Raw genomic sequence first — 21557 nt, 5'->3', positions numbered from 1 at the left:
AATAATTCAATTCTCGTATATATTTTGGTAATTTTACATCTATAAAATATATGTATTTGTAACAAGATAAATCAACATAAATTTGTAACAACTATGCATGAAACCAATTAATATGAAATTTGACCAATTTTGCTTAACACCCTCTGATAAAAAATCGTATTTACCTGTGAATCATATACTTCTGTGGATTATTTTTCCTTGTAACGGTACACTTGACAGTAGAGCAAGAAACCATTGTAAAGAAAATCAGCAATATATCTATTAATAGTAGTAATTATTTTGGTAAAATATCAAAACGCGCCGTAGTCGGGGGAGCTTAAGGCCGCTTATTCGAAGAGAAATTGACATGCCGTCACTTTTCTTGGCATCTCTTTCTCTCTAGTAGATTGTCTATATATAGATTGACATATGTCTATCTCATGCTTTTTTGGTCTTTAGCGTAGCGAAAAAATTCTATGGTAGAGCAGTTACCATCGCCACTCCCATTTCTAGCGTGTTTTCAGCTGCCTACCGCTGAAAACATATAAATGCTGTTTTGTATTTGTTTACGTATTTCCAATACATTTCCAATCAGTTCTGATACAGTCCACTTAGGGCGCTGATTGAAAATGTATAGGCAAATACGTAAACAAATACAAAAACAATTAGTACTAGTAACATTTGCTATTAGTAGCATCGGGTAGAGTTGTAGACCCAAACCGCATCAATATTCTTACTTACATATCAATCAAGCTTCCGATGAGAGCGCCGTATCGTTATCAAAAGAAAAAAAAACTAATTATACCAGATTTCCTTATAGTTAACAGTGAATGCTAAGTTCATTAGCACTTTTTGTACCTCCATAATACTTACAATAATTTTCCAATTGATCAGTAACCAATACTTCACTAATTTGATCGTAATTCGTAATTACTGGTTCTGAAACTTATTCAACATCTATCTATACGTCTCTATTAGATAATTTACTCTATTTACTAGGCACCTTCCTGGTTTTAATTAGTACGACTGTGTAAAAAACCATCATGAGCAAATCTTAACTGGTTTAGTGGTCTGCACAATGTTATCACAATTTTTTATGTGAAATCTACAAACTCGTATGTGACATAGTGAACTAGATTACTGATAAGGTAGACGGTCTTTTTCAGAAACGACTTAAGACAATTTGGGAGATTTTCAATATTGTGTTGTCGATTGTAGATAGGTGATATATTTAAAAAAAAATGAGTCGTCCCAATCGAGTCCTTAAAGAGGGTCAGCATAAATTTTCATAGTTTGTTGTGAGCACTTAACATTACCAAAGTTGCTTGCATGCATTCATGCTCATTTGCTAAATTAAATATTTCCCTATAATTATCTTGAAAGAGCCCAACTTGAAGATTTTGAAGATCTTGTAACAACAAGGTCAAGAAGTTTGACGCTGTATGTAATATTGGAAGATGTAGCATTGTTTACCTTGTAAACCTATATTATTTTAAAAGAAATTCCAAAAAGGTTTTTTCATAAAATTGTCTACGGCAAATTCAAAAAATATTAATAATGGGTCAAAATCATCGATATGGAATAAATGACACTTAGTTATAGTCAGTACCTAATTACAACGCAAAATGTATAATGTGGTATTATTTATGCCGGCCATTGACTCCACATTGCCAGCACATCGTCTAGGGCGGTGCATTCCCTTGCTCGCCATTACAAAATGTCGGTAACGGTGACGCTCGGCGGCGTCACACGTGACTCGTGTGCACATGGGTTTTTTTCATTAAATTCTCTACGCCATAATCAAAGTTGCTTGGTTCTGTGAACATTGGTGTAGAGAAATGGTGTGATTTACATTTGCCAAGTTTATTCTTAAGAATTTTTTATTTTTATAATATAGGAGTAGCAGACGAGCATGCTGTACACTTGATGGTAAGTGACTACTGCCGCCCATGGACATATGTAATCAACCCCAGATAAGATTAGATATTCGTAACTGAGGCCAACCACAGCCGCTACCCCTGAGGACTAAGCTGGAACGCCTCGGAAAATATATCTCCCTTACCACACCCTTCAAACCAGGGGCCCTACCACCATCTTTTAAAAACAATCATAGTTCAGGAAAAAATATTTCAATATTGCATCAACATTATTTTGTTTTGTACCACGACCTCCTTAAAACAGTTTTGTTTTATTTCCTGCCAAGCGATGTAAACTTAAACCCTTATTCATTTTTAGCTTATCCATTGTATAAAGCAACTGAAATTGTCATATATCGCAAAAAAAAAGAATGAATAATTTCGACCGACATCATACAATATTGCTTATTGTAATATTACAAAAACAATCCTACTTTAACGAGGTCGTGGTACGAAATTTCAATGTATGATTAAACTAATATTGTTTTAAGAGATGGTAGTAGGCCCCCAGAACACAGCAGCGTTTAATACTGCTGTTGAGGCAGAGATAGGTGTTGCGGTGGTGCCACCGAAGTCGGACACAAAAGGTTCTACCACCTTCAAAATAATGATTTGGGTATTGTAAAGAAAGGTATTGGCAAGACTTTTTATGAAACGTCTTTGCTTTTTCGTGGTGTTAAATTTGTTCGAAAAACAACGCTATGTGGAGGCGTCCGTGCTTGCTAGTGGGAAACAAAAAGATTTGCAGCCAAGATGTAGCAAACTAACAAACAAACATGGTTAATTTGATACAGATACCTGTATTGCTACTATAAAATCAAAATAATATGAAAATAAGAATGCCACCACGGTTACTGCGGTCATTTTTATCACCGTTAATAATACTTCTGTTATTTTTTCAGTATTAAAACAAGAGAATAATTTCGTGAGTCCATTAAGCTACGAACAATAGTTTGTTATTATACTGTGCAATTTTATTCAATTGCCAATACCTATACCTACTTAGGTTGGTAATTAAAAACTGTTACAAAATTTGACCTAATATACAATTACTACCTACTTAATTGTTATATTTTTTATTATTGCTAAACTTAATTAGTATTTTTAATTTTAAACATTTGTTTTTCAGTATATTCCTTTTTAAATTAAACATCAAAATGTATGTAGAGTATTGCTAGGAACTGCTTCAGTAATACTATCAAATTACATGTTATACCTACCAAAAGATGATGCCAAGTGTATTATAGGTACGCTTCGCTTCATTAAACGAGACATAATCAGATAAGTTCAATTAAGAGGTAATTTACACCAAGTAATAACTATCACCACTTAAACAGTAGCACTGCGGTCGTTCACCTGTGATATTCTGACATAAATACATAAAGCAGTAACATTTGACCAGTATGAATATGACCTCGTAACAGGTCCTATTGTGGCGGCAAATGGAGTACGCGTCGTGTCGAATCAGAAACGCGCCATTGAAAAAGGCGATACGGGTCGGCTAACGGCGCTTGTGCTTTAACCCGACGTCCTTTTGGGTAAGCCAGGGCAGTAGTAGGGGGATCTCCCTAGCGAAGCATTACCCACAAACCTAGAACGCGTTTATGCATATGTTAAGCGTGGATAACTGTTGCGCGCCTGTTGCGAGAGATGGAAATAGGAAAAGTAATCATTGAATTGTATGGAAATATGTTTGGTTCATTTGGTAACTTAAGGCTTCAAAGGGAACTCCAATGGGAGATTAAAGAAGTCATAATTTTTACAAAATAAGTTTACTGTTTCACGTGTGTTTTACAGAAAACGATAAAAATAGGAAACGTAATAACAAAACGTAATAAATTCCATTGCCGCTTAAATCCAAAAAGAAAACAACGTTATATGAAAAACAGCATTGTCAATAGTAAAGTACTTTATTAAGTTAATCGATCCATATCGTTCATGATTTATTTTTGTTATCTCACAAGTCTTATCCAGATAAACACGAGTTTATTATTAAAATCAACTTATTTCAACATGGAATTTATATTGTTAAATTACTGGAAATCAGTCAAATGCCTTAAAAACGTTGCATGTAAGTATATGTCGTACATGATACATCGTAAGATTTATATCGGAAAATGAAGAATGTTATTAGTTCACACACAAGAGAAAGTATCTATACTTCATATTTTTATATATATCAATAAACGCATCGTGTAGGGTCTGTCGAAAGAGTCACCTTATGAAGCTACTTACTTTAATGAATCTCTGGTATATTCACGTCTTAGTGACGAAATACCTGTGTAACCCGAGTAACATGTGCTATTACGTCGACATCGAATTATTATTTCCACTCTCAATTCTCCCCGACCGCTTTTCATCTAAACACTAAATTTCATCAACGGAAAATCAACAAGTTAGTAGTCGGAGCTGACGCTGCGCGGCGTCGCGGGGAATGAACTATTATGGCTACAGAAACTCTCACTTGCTTGTGTTGTGATGCTGTCGATACACTTTCCTGTGCGCCTGCGTGACTGGACTGCTGCGCACGCGCCGGTGAAATATCGCACTGATGTAACACACCCCAATTGCATTATCCTGCAGAAAACTACGACAATGGAAACGTCAATGACACCACATTACCGATAACATCGTTTTCTCTTTTACAAATGTGCTCGTAACTCTTTTTAAAAAGGAGAAGAGTTAACCAAACGTATTGCAACCTGATATTGACACATAGTATCAGTTGCGTTTCAATGTTATATTATTTCAATGCTATATTACACGCTACGGTGCAGCTGGTATGTTGTTCGTGAATAATTGCGATTAAATAAATAGTTAAATTCGACTTAATGTCTTACTATCAAATAAAGGTAAAGAGTTACGATCTACACTACGCTATTGCCACATCTGACATATCGCATGCGGCGAACGTTTCGATTGAATTACAAATTCGAAACGAACAATGCCCAACTTGTGACGAGACAAATCGGATGCATTACGTCACGACTTTTGTAATCTTGGTGATCATAAGGGCTCAAATAACAGGTGCTGATTGCGGTCGCAGTAAGTTGCTCTCACTTCTTTCAGTCTTTTCGTTGAGGTGTAAAGTTTCAGTAACACACGGGCCGCCCAGATAAACAGTCTGGGACAAACGCAGAACAATAGCTATGAGTACTCTAGGAAACTTTTGAGAAATGATCGATACTAACATTAAAATGCTTTATAAATTTTAATATATCAAAGGCAGAGTGCCGAGGAATACAAAATATGAGACCATCGAATTGTAATTAATTGGACCGTTTAGCGGTATCCTCGCGTCCAGCGCAGCCAATTTGTGTAGCATTGCATTTTATATGCTTTACATTAGGTGAGGTATACGTTCTTAGTCGGTCACCTTGCAATAAAGTATGGTGGTCGCGTCGGGCGCAGGGCGAGAGTGGGCGACCTCATATAGCTTGCGCGGGAGGCGTTTCCTTTATTTGTTGGTTGTTCGCCGCGTGAGTGTGTCGTGCCACAGGACATCATGCGGACATTGGTGGTAAGTGTCACTTCAGATACAAGGCCGACTGCATACTTTGCAGTCATTTTTCAAAAACAGTTTTTTTTTATTTTACTCATCCTGTTTTTTTTTTCTAAATTGTAGTCTCCATAATTAAGCCTCAAATTCGTATTTTGTAGTTAATTAATTGGTTTCAGTGCAGTTAATAATATTTTAGATGAGGTTTTCCTTATCAAACGTTTTTATTTCTATTATATTGTAATTTATAAATTAAACAAAACTTATTCATATTAATAAATTAATCATTACTTAACATGTGCATTAACATTGCATTAACTTAGCCTTGAATTTATTAAAAATAAGTGCGACCTAGACAAAGGCGTAATTGTATTGAGAAAAGTTAATAACTCGAAACATATTATGGATCAATAAATTACAGTGTGTAAATCAAATTCAGGTCGGTATCATATAACCGGCATTGATAGTAGGTATTGGTTTCGCTCCAGCCTTGAATCTATTGAGAGCTGGGAAGGCTACAAAATTAATGCACGGAGCTAACCTTTCAACGCGAAGAATGCTGCCCTTCTTAATTTATAAGCGGAACTATTTGTGCGAGCGTAATTTAGCGAGTACCTGTCGTGTATATAGTTATTACGTAAAATAAGCAACAGTTACTGACAAATACCTTACTGATTACGTTACTTCACTAGGCTGCAGTATTATTACTAACAGGGTCGACTACTAGGAGTAGATACAGAAGTTGATAAGCGTAACCGGACAGTTTCAACAGTGTGAAATGTTCCATTCACTGCATATGCTTAGATATAATATAATAACGCACTAAGTCATAACTCTAGTAACATTAATCAATGAAAACATTAAAAACGTAGCTCGTTTCACAAAAGCTTGTTGGCGTGGGATTTTTTTAGGAAAATTACAAACAAACATTAGAAATAAAGTTATGACCGGCTTATATGGTTACATAAATTTTTATAGAAACATATTTCAACAGTGAACAATGTTTTATATGTCGCAATGTTCTGTTAGTTGTGAAATCAGAGTAATAACAGTTTTATAAACTCTAATTGGAACTTTGGCCTCTAAGATGTGATATTTTTGATAAAGCCTGTTCGTAGCACGTTGAACAAACGCATACAAAAGACTTCAACGAGCATCATAGGTAAAGCGCAACTTGATATTTATCAAAAACAAGATAATCTCGTATGATTTTAATCGTGTATCTCTTGGTTTTTAATTTGATGTATTTTCTTTACATTATTAACAAAATTATAAGCTACGTCACTATTTATACTTTTGTATGAAAGTTCAGATACAATTTCTAAGATCTAGTAAAAACAACCGTTTTTGTGAAATCATGCGTAGCGGCTTTAATTTATATATAAATAGGCAGTGGCAGCAACTATAATACCCTTAACAAATATACCTTACACCTCACAAAGTACTTTAGTTTCGGGATCTTAAAATACCAGCTATTAGTTTGGAATACATATAGAAAAAGGATTGTGTAATCTACTTCAGAAGATCATTGTGAAAATCTTGGCAAGTATAACAAATTAGGCCGCCAAGTGAAGGACTTCATGTGTCTTCTCCGAATAGGTATTCGTAGTCTAAATTTGGAAATATTCAATAATATTAGGTACTTATTTAATCACAGCAAGTATTGTACTTTGGAAGATAACTAATTTATTAATTATTTTGTCAATAACATTTTTGCATTAATATTACAAATTGACTAGTATTCTAGTTAATCTTTCTTAGAATGATGAATTCGTTTAGATTCATATTATTCAGCACATAGCACTCCATTTTACCTTTGCACATCTCAATTGTCCAATAATGTGAAGAAAATCGTATTTTGATTTACGTTAACGATACTTTTGCAATCCAAACTCGTTCTGAGGTCATCGAATTATTTTCAAGGTACATTAAAACCATTGTAGGCCGCATTCATGCAATATATGGCGACGTATGAAAGTACCTGTCTGTCCTTACGTTGGAATTACATGAAAATTGAATAATTCTTTATGCTTCACTTCGCACCGCCCGCGCTACGATTTTTATGCAAATTCTTCAGCTTGCTACGAATTCAAATGAATATGTATAAATCGAATCATTTTAGTTGGAAATAAGAGAGCAAAATGTGTATACAAATTCAGCTAAATAAATGAATAAAAGGAACAATCAATAAAACGAGTAATTAATACTTCAACGAGTTAACAAAAAATATCTATGTTTAGAAGTTAAGTAGTCGTTAACTCGGTATGGCTAAGTAGATACAATTATAGTTCATTTGGTTTATCCTGTAGCGCGTCCTTAAATGTGTTCACTTTCAGATTTCTCTTTCTAAAGAGGTTTACATATTATACTTGCAAACATTTACAAAACAAAAGTTTGTTAGGGCAATGAGTTATTATACAAAATCTCTACAATCATTAAATAAAAAGCATTTAAAGCAATTACCTAACGAAAATCAATATCAACGTGCATAGTTGAAATTTTTTCATACAGTCAATGCGGATGTAATAATATTAATAGCATACCTGTAGCCAGTTTCATATGTTACTTGTTCGTAAATATACCTAAGTTTTTTTCTCCTGTTTACCAATATAAAATGAACCGTCACCTTGACTAGCGGAAGAATGACTGGTCCGGGCGTCCTTACCACTTTCAGATCGTGGCCTGTTCCCGACCTAACCTCTAGACATTTACTGAGAAATTCTTCTTAAATCGATCTTGAACCGATTATAAAGAATTGAGAACAAACACAAAGAATAAAACAACAAAAAAGATGTGTTCAAGATAAATTGACCGCAAATAATGTTTGCTGAGCAGTTGTTTTCAATAATAAAAATGTATCCGGAAATTTTATAATATTACTTTTAAAAACCTGCCTTCATCCCACAACTCTACATAACCTTGCAAGCGTAGACAAATACTATCTAGTGCTCGACATTGTTTATTATTAGTTTAATTTAGATCACAAGCAAAGATTAAGTTTGTGTATAAACAACGCGAACATAATAGTAGCATGTATTGTACAGCTTAGTTATTAAAGACAACGCTAATTGCATATTGTTTAATTCCTCTTCCCTAATTAAAATAGAAATGTTATCTGAGTTACCATTAGACTAGGAAACATTTAATTTAGTAAATTAGTTGAATTGTAATATTTAAATTTTAAAGGCCTAATTGAGTACCTACACTTATAAGAAATTAAATAATACTAGCGCCTTCTACATACATAACGTCACACTACGATACTGTTTCGTAGTTGATAGTGTCGGTTTTTGATTATTACAGCCAATAAAAAGTACCCATAACTGAAATTAAAATTATACATTGTATACGCAATTTCAAATGCAACTCAAGGATGCAACCAAACCAAGGATGCAACTAAAAATCTACGTTACAAAGCGCTATAATGATCAATACAACACACCGATGGTCAAGTTGTTAGTTTTCTATTATAATGCATCGGAAAACTTCTTCCGTGTTATAAATTATTCTGATAACCTAGATTACTATAGGAAATATATGGTCGATCGATTATTTATATCTAAGCCACATAGGTGCATGCCTTAGAATGCAATCCTTTTAATGTACTTATGCTACCTACATTATGGATGTCATAGTACGTGTGATAATCCAGTTAGATCCAAATTAAAAGCTTTAAAAAGATAGATTCTTAACGCAACAGTGTGTGATAGTGATAGTAAATATATTATTGTTATGTTAGGTCTTTACAAATTTTCAGTGTCACTGATGAATAACATTCGTGATAAGATTTGCTTCTGATAAAATCTGGTATCGACGGGTTCTTCATTTGCTCCGGACTTTATACTAATCCAAATATCATAAAAAGATTAATTGATTTAAACATCGTTCACAATCTGTCAAAACGTCTCTACCCTTTAAGTATAACTCAAAAATGTTTAGACCGGATAGTATAATAAAATCCTATTTTAAATACCATAACGACATTTAAATCCGCAAGTCGTTTGACCTACATAGCTATAGCAATAAATATAGATTGATGTTGTTATTGCCTTTGGCACGCACAATGTAGACTCAAACAAAATAAAGGTCGACTTAGGCAGCGATGTGTCGTAAAATAATTCGATTTACGAACTTAAATTATGTCTTATAAGTAAGGATCCCTTGACTTAATAAGTCCATGAGTAAATTAAGAAAATATTTGGTGCGATAAAGTTTTGAGATGCTAGCAGCATTTTCTCGATGTATAAGTAGGTGCATGTTATGATATATTAAGCGAGAAAGCCGCCGTGTAGAGCCCGAATGCTTTCTCTTGGATGTATAGGTATAATAAACACAACGTATACGAATATCGTCCATTTAGATATAATGTACATCGATTGTATGCCTATTAAATCTATGTTTAGTACTCGTAATATGTAATTCTATATCAACTATGTCTTACTTTAAATTCATGTTTCACGCTGAGTTTTTCAGTATTATTTACATTACAATGTTACGCAAATTTAAACCATTGAAGAATTCAAGTTGAGACACAAATGTAACATTCTGAAAACATGGCACGAAGTCGACAAGGCACGGCCACAGCCGGTCAATCAAGTCAGGTGTTAAGTACTGCATTATTCGTGAGCCCGGCAAGGCCCATTACACTCGAAAGTATGCAGCAGTTATTCGTTACGTTACTCGCGTTCCGCCAATTATTCGTGTTAATTTGTATACGTACCAGTTTTTAGCTCTATTTCTCGTTTTGCCCTGTCTATTGATTAGTGAGGTTTGTTCTTGTTCTATTTATTGAAAATGTAATAAAACCTTCTGTCGATACCTTGACAAAATTTTAAAGATTAGGTATTGTGACACAGACAAGTACCTATACTAGGAAACAAGGAAATTCAGCCAAAAACGTAATGTATGCATAATGTATCACATACTTTCTTATGCAAGGTATTTATTCATATTATCTAATTTGAATACCGTCACTATAACGTTGGTTGTCGACCATGAACGAGATTTTGCCGCATAGAAGGACTTGTTACAAGCTTACAAGTAATACTTGTTTATATTAAATAGTCGTAATAAAGCAATAAATGATTCTGATTACTACAATATCGATATTTTCAGCACCATATCAATATGATTTCATACTTTTATTTTAAATCAATTCAATCACATCACTACTACTAGGTACTAGGTACCTATTCCTATACAACGCACCATAAATATTGTATAATATTGTGAATGACCTAATTATTATCACATTCCAATAAATCTCGATACGGTTAACACAATGTTCGTCGTATAAGATTCCGGGTTCAATTTTCCACTGGATAAAACAATATAAACAGTACCTATATTATGCTACAAATGTTACGTTGTATTCTGATTGAAAGGGTAGGTTGAGGCAAATTAACGAACTGATCTATAAAATCAATTCAGGGTTTTTATAATACATAAGATGAAACGGCTTATATGTATAATAAAAACCCTGTATAATAAAAACCTTAGACCTCAGGAACGCGTATGAGATCAGCTTCATATAGAAATGATATGGAGATAATTATAAATGATTACGAACGGCAGAGACTGCTTAACATCAAATGGACAGCACACACATTAGATACTTCAAAGTTTATAAGAAAAACATATGTCATTGACTGAATAATAGGTGGGCGTTATACTCGTTTACCTTTTTTTTTTTTTTTTTCTTAACGAGGGGGAAACCTTCAAAAGGTACCCGACGACGTGGGAGCGACGCCGGGTTATGTGGGATTCTTACCGCACTAAAACCCCCCCGGTGGCCGTCCTCAACGCTTGTTGGAGAACTCCGGGATCTCCGACGGAACGCAACCGGAGTCCTCCAAGCGCGATGCCCCGATCGGGCTCTGCCCTGGGGGAGCAGTTTTCGCTCCTCCCGCACCATTTGGTGTACACGACGCTATGCGACCACACATACCGCCGTCCTTCCCGGGATCGCTTACTGGACGGCTAGAGCTCCCACTCTTGCCGCCCGCAACCCCGGAAGCCCCCTTTTAGTCGCCTCTTACGACAGGCAGGAGTTACCGTAGCCCTATTCTAGTCCCGGAACTACAGGGACAATACTCGTTTACCTAGTAGGTACTTCAATTAGATAAGAATATATATATATATATATATATTCTTTGTCTAAACAATTATCCTTATAAGTGCGGTGCATATACAGCACACGGGTTGCTGCATCTAAAATGTGTAACCATTACTGATTATTATTTTTATCATTGCTCAATTCAAAATTTAATGTTGTTATTTGGTCTCTTTTCAGATATGTATGCTGTGCATAGTCACAGTTTATGCACAATTGGATTCTCCAACACCACCAAGACTACAAATCCCTGGGGCGGTCGCGTTAGGTGGTCCCAGACAAGGTGGATTCAGACAAGGAAGATTGCAAGCAGGACCTGTACCCGGAGGAGTTGCTAGGATAAGGAGACCTGGTCTTGCAAGGCCATCCTTTAAATCGGTTGATGCAGCACCTCGTCCTAGTCTTCAAACACTAGATGAACCTTCAAAGCCAGTTACGGAAGAACCTGAAGATGATATTGACATTAACACCCCGACAGCCTTTTCACCTAACATATTTTCAACATCAGAACCCCAAAATGATTACTTCGATATTACAACCACTTCTCAACCAAAGCCCCCAATAATCTTTAACCCATCCATATTCCAACAAACTACGCCCTCTGCGCAAAGACAAGAGCCGGTGAGACCAACTCAATATAGACCTTTGCTGCAACCGGCATTCACACCTAACAAAAATGAAGCGCCTTCTAGACAACAACCGGCAAGATTACAACCTCTGTCAAGCAGGCCCCAGCGTCCTGTATTTAGGCCAGAACCTAAACCCTTCATTGACGAAGATGATGACGCACCTGTCCAACCTGTCAGGCAATATACTCGCCCACAGGAACCTATCAATCGCTCGCCAGTGAAAAGTGTACCTCAACAAAAATATGTACCATCAAATTCTCGAGACAAGAAGCCAGTCGCTCAAATTATAAGGAAATACAGAGAAGAAAACGACGACGGCAGTATCACATGGGGTTTCGAAAATGACGATGGGTCGTTCAAGGAAGAAACTATCGGCATCGATTGTGTCACTAGAGGTAAATACGGATATGTTGACCCAGATGGTTTGAAACGGGAGTATAACTATGAAACTGGTATACTTTGCGACAAAACCAAAGAGGACCAAAATCAAAAGGGTTTTATAGATTATCAAGAAAATAAGGCTGTCTTACCTAATGGTATCACAATTGATCTCGCAACAATGGGCAAAAAATCTAAGAGGCCATTTAGATCAGCGGGTGTTCAATAAGTTTATGTATAAGTAACAATATATTTATTCTAGGACATTTAATTTTAAGGACACTTAAGTTCTTGTCATCTAGTGTTATTTCAACACAAAAATGTTGTTGATATTGTGATTACTATTTTGTAGTATTGATCAACAAATAAATAAAGTAAAAATCCTTCTTTATTTTTTCTTTGCTCTCTTATTTTGAATATAGGTGATTAATGATAAGATTGAATTTATTAAATTTATTCATGGATTAGTAAGCTTATTGCGTAGATGCCAAGAATTGGCAGTTTAGAACCTTGAAAACAGTGGTGATAGAAACTCAATCTTTTAAGTCTTATAAAAATCACGACTTAATTTTATAAGACTGGACATTAAATTGAAGACTCAGTTGGAAAAATTAGTACCTAGTATCTTCAATAGGACTTACAGACTGAGTCTCTTTTATCACTACGTAGGAGAATACTTCAGCGAAAGCTCGTTTAATAAATATCAATTGATAATATCCGAAAAATATCGGAGTACCTACACTCCCGTGAAAAAACAATACTTTAACCTATCCTAATACAAATAAATTCATATATTTATGGAAACAACAAGGTTTGAAAAGAGCTTCCCTATAGCATTTCATTGCAAGTATATACCTGCTGTCTAACTGTCACCATTAAGGAAGTGTTCTAATAACCACTACCAATTTGGTTTGGCTCGGAATTTGAACCTCGAATTTCAGCAGTCTTATACACTATACTCACACTCTTACTCAACATTCATATCAATAGTCAATTACATAGAAATTAATTTATAACTTTTTAATTGTACAATAATAATTCTGTAGTCAATACACATAGAATAGTATCAATACATATTATATTCTTGGAATGCAAAATTAAAACAAAAAATAAAAATATAAATAAAACAAATAAGTATATCAATTATAAAATCAGATTTATTCCAAAACCCCTAATTACAATGACAGGCTAAGACTTAATAAGGACGATTATTTATATAAGGCTGAGGACGTCTCATGGGTGGGGGCATTCTATTTGGCGGAGTGATTGAGATGTCCATGTAATTTCCTATCTGAAATTTAACTTGAGACAGAGTTTTGTTATCATCTCCTCCTCTCTGCCCTGAACATGTTACACCAATTTCTCTCATACGATATGTTGGTGACCTCATATCTGGGTAAACAATAGCAAAGTCAAAGTATGTGCCTTTACGACGAGTGTCAGGATTAACTTCTTTGACGAGTCCTGTTAGTTCACGTAGTGTTGCATCCATCCAGGTATATATTTGTAGCTCATTTTGTGGTACATTTCCTCTAACATAATCACCTGGTGAGTTGTGTCTTCCAGTAGAACAGAATACTCGTAACAACAGTGGACATGTCTAGAAAGATGAAACAAAATATGTGGTTATATTGGAAAATATAACAATACATTTAATTTAAAAAAAAATGCATAATGAACTCATACAAACATGCACCACCTTTTTTAGGTTCAAATGCTGATAATGTCTTGTGGTGGTGGTGGTAGTCTTGTGGTTATTAAGACATTGAAATGTGACAAAAACCATTATATTATGTGATTAAGGAGAATTTTATTACCTATCCCTATACAAAATGGGTTATAAGTTTTTAAATTAAGTGTATAAGACAATAAATAAAGGATTACTTATACTAAATGTCTGCTCATTTAGTATAAGTTGTCAGTACCTTTGAATTGAATAGAAGAAGGATACAGTGACACTTAAAATGGTTAGTAAAAACGCCTCTCACAGCTATATATTTTGTCTTTATGTCTTTCAAACCAGTGCAGTAGCTCTAACACTATAACTACCGTAACTTAATACAAATATATATGGTAGTGGTACCACAAGCGTGGATACCAAGAAGAGTTCGAATACAACTCAATTATCTAATAAATCTGCTGTTATAGGTAAAATAACAACGAAAATACGTAATTACCTTTTCTCTATCAACTGGCTTCTCTGCCGGTTTAACCTCTTCGACTACCATAGATTCTAATCCAGCCATATTCATAACATACACAATTCACTATATAAGTAACTAAACAATGGAATACAATAAAGTTACACGCATTAGAAAATGTTTCTTTCCTTTCTCTTATGTGAAAAGCTTAATTACATCGCTTTTCGCTCGTCAAAATATCAACAACTTTTTTTGCACAGCCGCAGTCTAGTCAGGTAGTCAGTCTACCACAGATTACATACGTAGTAACATGTATAATAATACTCTATGATACGTAGTAAAAATAAAAAAGAAATGCGCTTTGTACCATAGATAACATTTCATTATCATAAAGACATTAAAAAACTAGATATTTATATAACTAATTTACGTAGTGTAAAACTGTAATTTCAGTCAAAAAAGATTTTATTGAATGACATCCTACCAATTCAATGTTTTTATCTTTTGATCAAATGCATTTTATATGGCAACATGAACTATGAACTAGACCGTATCTAACATGTATATAATAATACTCTATGACCGTATCTAAATGTCACTTAAGTCACTTTTTATTTGACTGACAATTAAAATCGATTAATGTTTTGTTAGCGACAATTCACAATACTACTATTTCAAGATCAATATCTTTAACTCAAGTATAGAAAAATATATTATATGTATCACAAAATATTTAGCCCTTAAATAGTACACAATGGCAAACAAAGAAGAGAACGAAACGTTTCAGGAAGACGAAGTTTATATCAACGCCGAAGATGGAATGCCAAATATTCATCCCAATATCGCAAATTTAGAACAAGACAGTGATTCGCACGATGAAATTAATGAATTGGATGACTTGCCCAAGTCAGTCATCGTAACAAATATCCACAGTAGTGTTTTCGCAGATGAAAAGTTAAAGAAAGAGTTAGAAGACCTGTTCCGTACATTCTCTGATAATGTAACATTTCAGTGGCTACGAAGTTTCAAGCGATTACGCGTGAATTACGACAGTCCGCTGGCGGCGGCAAACGCTCGTGTGCAACTTCATCAATACCCGTTTTATAACTCGTGCATTAATTGTTATTTCACGCAACCAGTGACTCCTATTTCCTTGAAAAATCTGAGACCGCCGGCTCCAGTAAAGCAGTTTCTAATATCTCCGCCGGCGAGTCCGCCGGTAGGGTGGGAGCCTCGGGAAGAAGGTGAGCCCATAGTAAATCCTGATCTATTAGCGGCGCTGGCCAGCCTCGCTCCCGGGGAGAGCCACGAGCTGCATGCACCGACCCCAACTCAACCAGCTATTGTGGTGCACACGGCCTTGTCTACTGAACCTAATGGCACCCGCGTGGGACGCCAAATACCACATACCCGCCACCCAGATTATTAATATTTATTGTTATTAACATTTTATAGTAGAACTTCAATGCTTTTTATTCTATTATATGTCAATTTTTGTGACCAATGATGCCAAAGATAATGCATGGCTTGCATTGAAAGTTTAATTTACCAGTTTACTAGAATTTTGTCAGAAAATGTGATAATTCAAGGTAGGATTACTTAGTACTTGCAAAATTAAAAGTAATGATCACATATTTTTTTCATGTTATAATGAGAATTTTGATAACTTAAAAGGGTACATAATATATTATAAGCTTGACACTATTGATGTTTGTTAGAAAACAGATTAATAGAAAAGTAGCCAGCTTTTAGTTAAGTCTTTATTTTGAAATATGTATTGATAAAAATTAAATTGGTGCTATTTTTTAAAAATGCTATGATATTCATTATGTTCTTTACTTTCGTAAGCATAAGATTCTCAGTATAAACATATGTATAATATTGTTCACCATCACCACTTTCTCACGAAATGCAGATAATTTGATTTATACCACTTAATCATGAAAAATTATATGCAACAGTGACAAGAATATTTCTTAGATAATTTCTAACATTTCACTTGTTCTTAAAAGTATGGCATCATATGATCGACAATAGTTGAAACATATCATGTAACTCCATTTTGAAGCAGATTTACTTAGTATGTAATGGAATAAGATAATTTCTGCTCTACCGTTGACCGTACTAGAAATTATGGGCCAATATTTCAAAAAAGGCAGGGTTCAATACATTACGGATCAGAAGGTACATTATAAAAAACTATAAAATTGACTATTTAACTAATTTGTCAAAAAACAAGTTTTACATTACACTGTGCTCAAATACAAGCCCACTTGCACACACTTGTTTTATGATTAAGCTAAAATAAAATAACAAGTAATATATTTATTTGTATATTCTAATAATGTTATTATAGATTATATGTTATTGTGTCCTCCTACAGGTAACTAAAACAATCTTTTAGATTATTTTTTAACATAGCTTAATTTGTAAACTGCTCAATCATCATTTTATTTTTCTTGAGTTGGATTACAAATATTTATGGGTGGCAGTGATCACTTACCATCTGTATTGCATACTAATTAGCTTCTTTGAGTTTATAAAACAATAATTACAAAACATAAACAGACAAAAAATATATTTTATTTATACTGGCAAGCCGTCCATAATTAATATAGAATCATTTTCCGGGCTTTATCTAGTCATTTTTTATCTGTCTGATCTTCATTAGTACCTGGGAAGTCAGATAATATCCAATGGTATTTTAACAAATCTATGCATTGTCTTCTATTTAAAGAACTGCAATTAAAGATTGTCAAAATATATAACTGTCTATATAAATAAAAAACCTAATGTGGCATAAACACATAGTTGATGTGATATGTATGTGTATGTAATCAGATTCATTTACATATCTGCAATTTTGTATGGCAATCTTTGTATTTCATTTAAATATATCTCAGATAAATTCATATTTTCTTTTGTAGTGTAGAGCAAAGGCACCCTAATATAACTTAATCTTATATATAAAATTCTCATGTCACAATGTTAGTTACCATACTCCTCGAAATGGGTTTACCGATTTTCACCAAATCTTATATGCATATTCAGTAGGTCTGAGAATCAGCTACTATCTATTTTTCATACCCCTAAGTGATAAGAGTTGTTCACCCTTAACATTTTTTTATTTATATGGCAACACAATGTTTGCCGGGTCAGCTAGTGTTACTCTAACACTAACTTATATTAGGGTGCCTTAGCTCCACACTACAATTTAATGACCACTTATGTTTTAATCTAAATACATTTTTTGATTGATGACTTTGTTTTATGCAAACTATGACTTACACATACTATTACTATTAAACTATTTTGTTAATTACTTAAAGATATTTTTATTTTATATTTATGAGCAAAATAAAAAAAAAAGATAATATAATATAACATTGCATACTGTTTATAACAATGTAAACATCAAGCAGATGGATCTCGTTCAAATAATATTATAATTATTTATAACTAAAATTATATAAGTATACTACAAAGTGATTAATTTGTAAAGTTGGCAGTCACAAATAAGATGTTTAGTTAGTTTCAGAATCTCATAAGAAATATGTAATATAAATAAATATATAACATGTTTAAATTGCACATATTTTTATAAGTAGGTATATCTTGTTCACTAAAATAAATCAAATCAAATAATTTATTTGCAAGAACATAGTATTTTACAAGGATCTTAAATTTATAACAAATAAAATAATAGGCTTGATGGTGGTAATGACACTGGTAGATTTTATAAACTATTTTTTTTATTTTTCTATGTTTCATCAAAATGTGTGATATGTTTATGAAAATTTATATACTAATGGATTACAAGAAAACCATTTTGCTTGGTTTTTCTAACAAGGTATAAGAGTTATGATATTTGTGAAATTTTGAAATATTGTTTTATGTTGTAAAAGTGTGAGCCATCTGAAATCGATAACTTACGAGAAAGACGCCATTCATACTATTAATAACTTATTTAAGTAACTAATTTCAGTAATGTTATGTACGAATGTTTCACCCGCGGGGTTGCATGACAACATGGATATCCGTTTTAAAAATGGTTTTTGTTTTAAATTGCAAAAAATTTTAACAGTATAGCATAATTAATTATCCTTTAACTAAAGTTAATAAACAGTTAACTGTTGACAAAAAATCCTCTTACTTCAATAAATACTATGAAATTGGAGATTTGGAATATTAGACATGAATAGTCACTATGATTCGATTGATTGTAGGATCGTAAATTAAAATTATATTTTTTCTAACTGGTGTTTTCTTTTAGTTAAATGAATTCTTCATGACACCTCTGTCTTACAAAGTAATTTGAACGATTGGAAATAAGTAACCTTTTAGCTATTTGAAAAACTATTGAATATTACAGCTATACAAGGTTTTAATTTATTTAATTTATCTTACTATTTTTTTACTGTAACATTACTATTAATATTAAATAGGAATTTATGTTTTAATAATATTCTCAAACAGCGAAAGTATTCACATTTACAAAAGGACCATTACAAGAAAACTCCGAAGAGGTATGTAGAACAAGCATGTAGAGCGTCATAATCCACTGTTTTAGCTCGATGTAATTATAATTTATGTACATTAATAACACCAATTAATTCGATTGCCTACTACTGTGGATAGAAATTTGACTTAGTTCCTGTTCGTTGGCCTGCATATCGTTAAATCGAAAAAATAACAGCACCCTAATTTCTAAAGTTCCACTTTTTTAAGTTTCGCTGGCGTATGTGTTGTTTTAAAAAGAATAGTGTAATTATCATGTAGGTATGATTATATTTTTATAAATATAATTGCTTCTTGAATAATATAAATACGTACTGTAAATAGCATTATACACGCAGAGTAAATGTTAAGGTTGTTACAGCATCAAACTGATCATGTACCAAAATAAAAAATCATGCAGATGTAGTTTTGATAAATGTTTTACAGGCAATTTTCAATGTTTACATGCGTAGAATAGGAATTTGAATTTATATTAAATATGTAATGTGTGTTGTTAGTCACTTTACGGTTAATGCAAATTACCTTAGTTAGGTCGGACATTTCCGTACTTATCATTGCATGTACTTTATCAGCAAATTCTTAAAAGGGGTGGTGTATACTGTGAAATTTATTTATTTAGTTGTTAGCTCTAATGTAGAGCTGACTTGAGCATACGAAGCTATAAATTATTATGCTATAATATAATAGATATGGATTTAATGAAATTAACTTACTTGTTAATTACTTGTTCATCTCATTGAAAACTTTAAACTACCTTCTAAACAGATTTGGACAGAACTTCCACAACTGATGTACTAACTGATGTATTGTAAGCTATGGTAGCATAAAAATGTATTTAGCTGGAATATATTTGGTTCAACTTAGGAAAACGTTAATAAAAATGTTCAATAATAATAATGTTAGTTTATGTATGTTAATAACTACATAAACTTGTATTGATTGATTTCAACTCGATGCGCTATAAAATGTTAAAACTCTTTCCTTAATACAAGATTTACCTAGGAGACATACAAATTGTACCTACTTACTTTGTACTTAAAAGTGCTTAAATGGTACCTGGTGAATATTTGTCCGTACCAACAAGATTCTTCTTAATGTAACGTAAATTAAAAGGTACTAGTAAATATATTTTAGTATTATTTTTAATTAGCCGTGTTCATCGGTTGCGTTGTGACAATCTATATTTCGTATGACCTTTAATTATTTTTTAGTGCGCGTTTACATAATGAAAATATTTCTGTAACTTTATTTATTATGATTAATATTAACTATTATAATATCAGTGTGTTAACAGCATATTTATAGCAATTATTCTTTGTCAGACTTTGTAGGTATTACATTTTAAACCACATTGTGTGTACTTTAATATAAACATGTACTTACATAAAAATTGTTAGTAAATACTTAAAAATAATATTTAACTATTAGTCTCATTATTTTTGAGTGGTTATAGCTTTTAGTAATATTTCTGCTAAATAATAAGCCTCAATCCTAAAGCATTAACACACCGCTAAAAACAACGCCTACACGATAATTATGGACATAGTTAATGTAGAGTAATAAGTCCATAAATAATCCACCTATTTGCAATGTGGCTGACTAGACGCTTTTACATTCTAATTATAAATGTGTTCTTAACTTTTCGAAAATAATTTTGGAATCTACTTACCACTTGTAATCGCTCGATGGTTTCAAAATTTTGTATTTAATGTGTACTTACATTAGTGTAATTTGTATTAACGTTTTAAACTCACTGTGATTTCAATATTTATTGATCGATGTAAATATAATAATAATATACATAAAATTATTTCTTACTCCTTTTTTAATTTCCTCCCTTATCATTCCTTAACTCTTGGACAATTGATTTATTCACTGAATTGCTTACAAGAATATTTTGATACATTTTATTATCTGCAAAATCGATCCAACGATACAAACTGTTATTTCTATGCACAAATCTAAAGCAACAGCTACCTAGCTCTATACGACTTGATGGTAAGTGGTCATCTGTAAGTAACTTCCTGTAACAAGAAAAAGGGTTCTAAAGTCAATGAAGAATGCGTTGCCCCTCCTGAAGAATAAGACGATCGTTTCATATGTCCAAATATTGCGAATTGTACACCATTCATACGTTCATTAACTCTTTTCATTCACTAAACTGTTGCCCTCAGCATGAGTTTTCAAAACATCCCACAATTTTACGTTACGTTTACTTAATCCATTATTCTGTTCCGCTTGCTTCAGTAGACTGAGTAAACCTAAGAATAAGTAAATTCTCAAGTCTTTTTGTCTGCCTCTCATGTTCGCAAAAAAGAGAGACAAAACATAAAGCGCCATTTTGTCAATTTAGTCATTTGATGTTACCTTACTGACACTATAGTT

The 21557-nt window shown here is 33.1% G+C and overlaps 3 protein-coding genes across 3 annotated transcripts; 2 read left to right on the top strand and 1 right to left on the bottom strand.

Annotated features, from left to right (window-relative positions):
- Nucleotides 1–5254: 5254 nt before the first annotated feature.
- LOC140744952 (uncharacterized) lies at nt 5255–12896 on the top strand. Its single transcript, XM_073076680.1, has 2 exons — nt 5255–5415; nt 11687–12896. The coding sequence occupies exons 1-2, from the start codon at nt 5401–5403 to the stop codon at nt 12740–12742; spliced, it is 1071 nt and encodes a 356-aa protein (XP_072932781.1). The 5' UTR covers nt 5255–5400; the 3' UTR covers nt 12743–12896.
- A 752-nt stretch (nt 12897–13648) lies between these two features.
- On the bottom strand, nt 13649–14943 carry Bin1 (histone deacetylase complex subunit SAP18). Its single transcript, XM_073076678.1, has 2 exons — nt 14691–14943; nt 13649–14113 (listed from the first exon to the last, which is right to left on the bottom strand). Exons 1-2 carry the CDS (start codon nt 14763–14765, stop codon nt 13709–13711), a joined length of 480 nt encoding a protein of 159 aa, XP_072932779.1. The 5' UTR covers nt 14766–14943; the 3' UTR covers nt 13649–13708.
- Nucleotides 14944–15262: 319 nt separating this feature from the next.
- Nucleotides 15263–20989, top strand: sra (RRM_RCAN_like domain containing protein Sra). The gene has a single exon (XM_073076677.1). It carries the CDS (start codon nt 15409–15411, stop codon nt 16081–16083), a length of 675 nt encoding a protein of 224 aa, XP_072932778.1. The 5' UTR covers nt 15263–15408; the 3' UTR covers nt 16084–20989.
- Nucleotides 20990–21557: the final 568 nt, after the last annotated feature.

The sequence above is a fragment of the Epargyreus clarus genome, unplaced genomic scaffold (genome assembly GCF_041222505.1).
Source record: "Epargyreus clarus isolate Ecla_fem2 unplaced genomic scaffold, WU_Ecla_fem_2.2 ptg000009l, whole genome shotgun sequence".
Taxonomy (NCBI): Eukaryota; Metazoa; Arthropoda; class Insecta; order Lepidoptera; family Hesperiidae; genus Epargyreus; species Epargyreus clarus.
The sequence above is the reverse complement of the archived record's forward strand: the minus strand, read 5'-3'. Positions and strand labels throughout refer to the sequence as shown.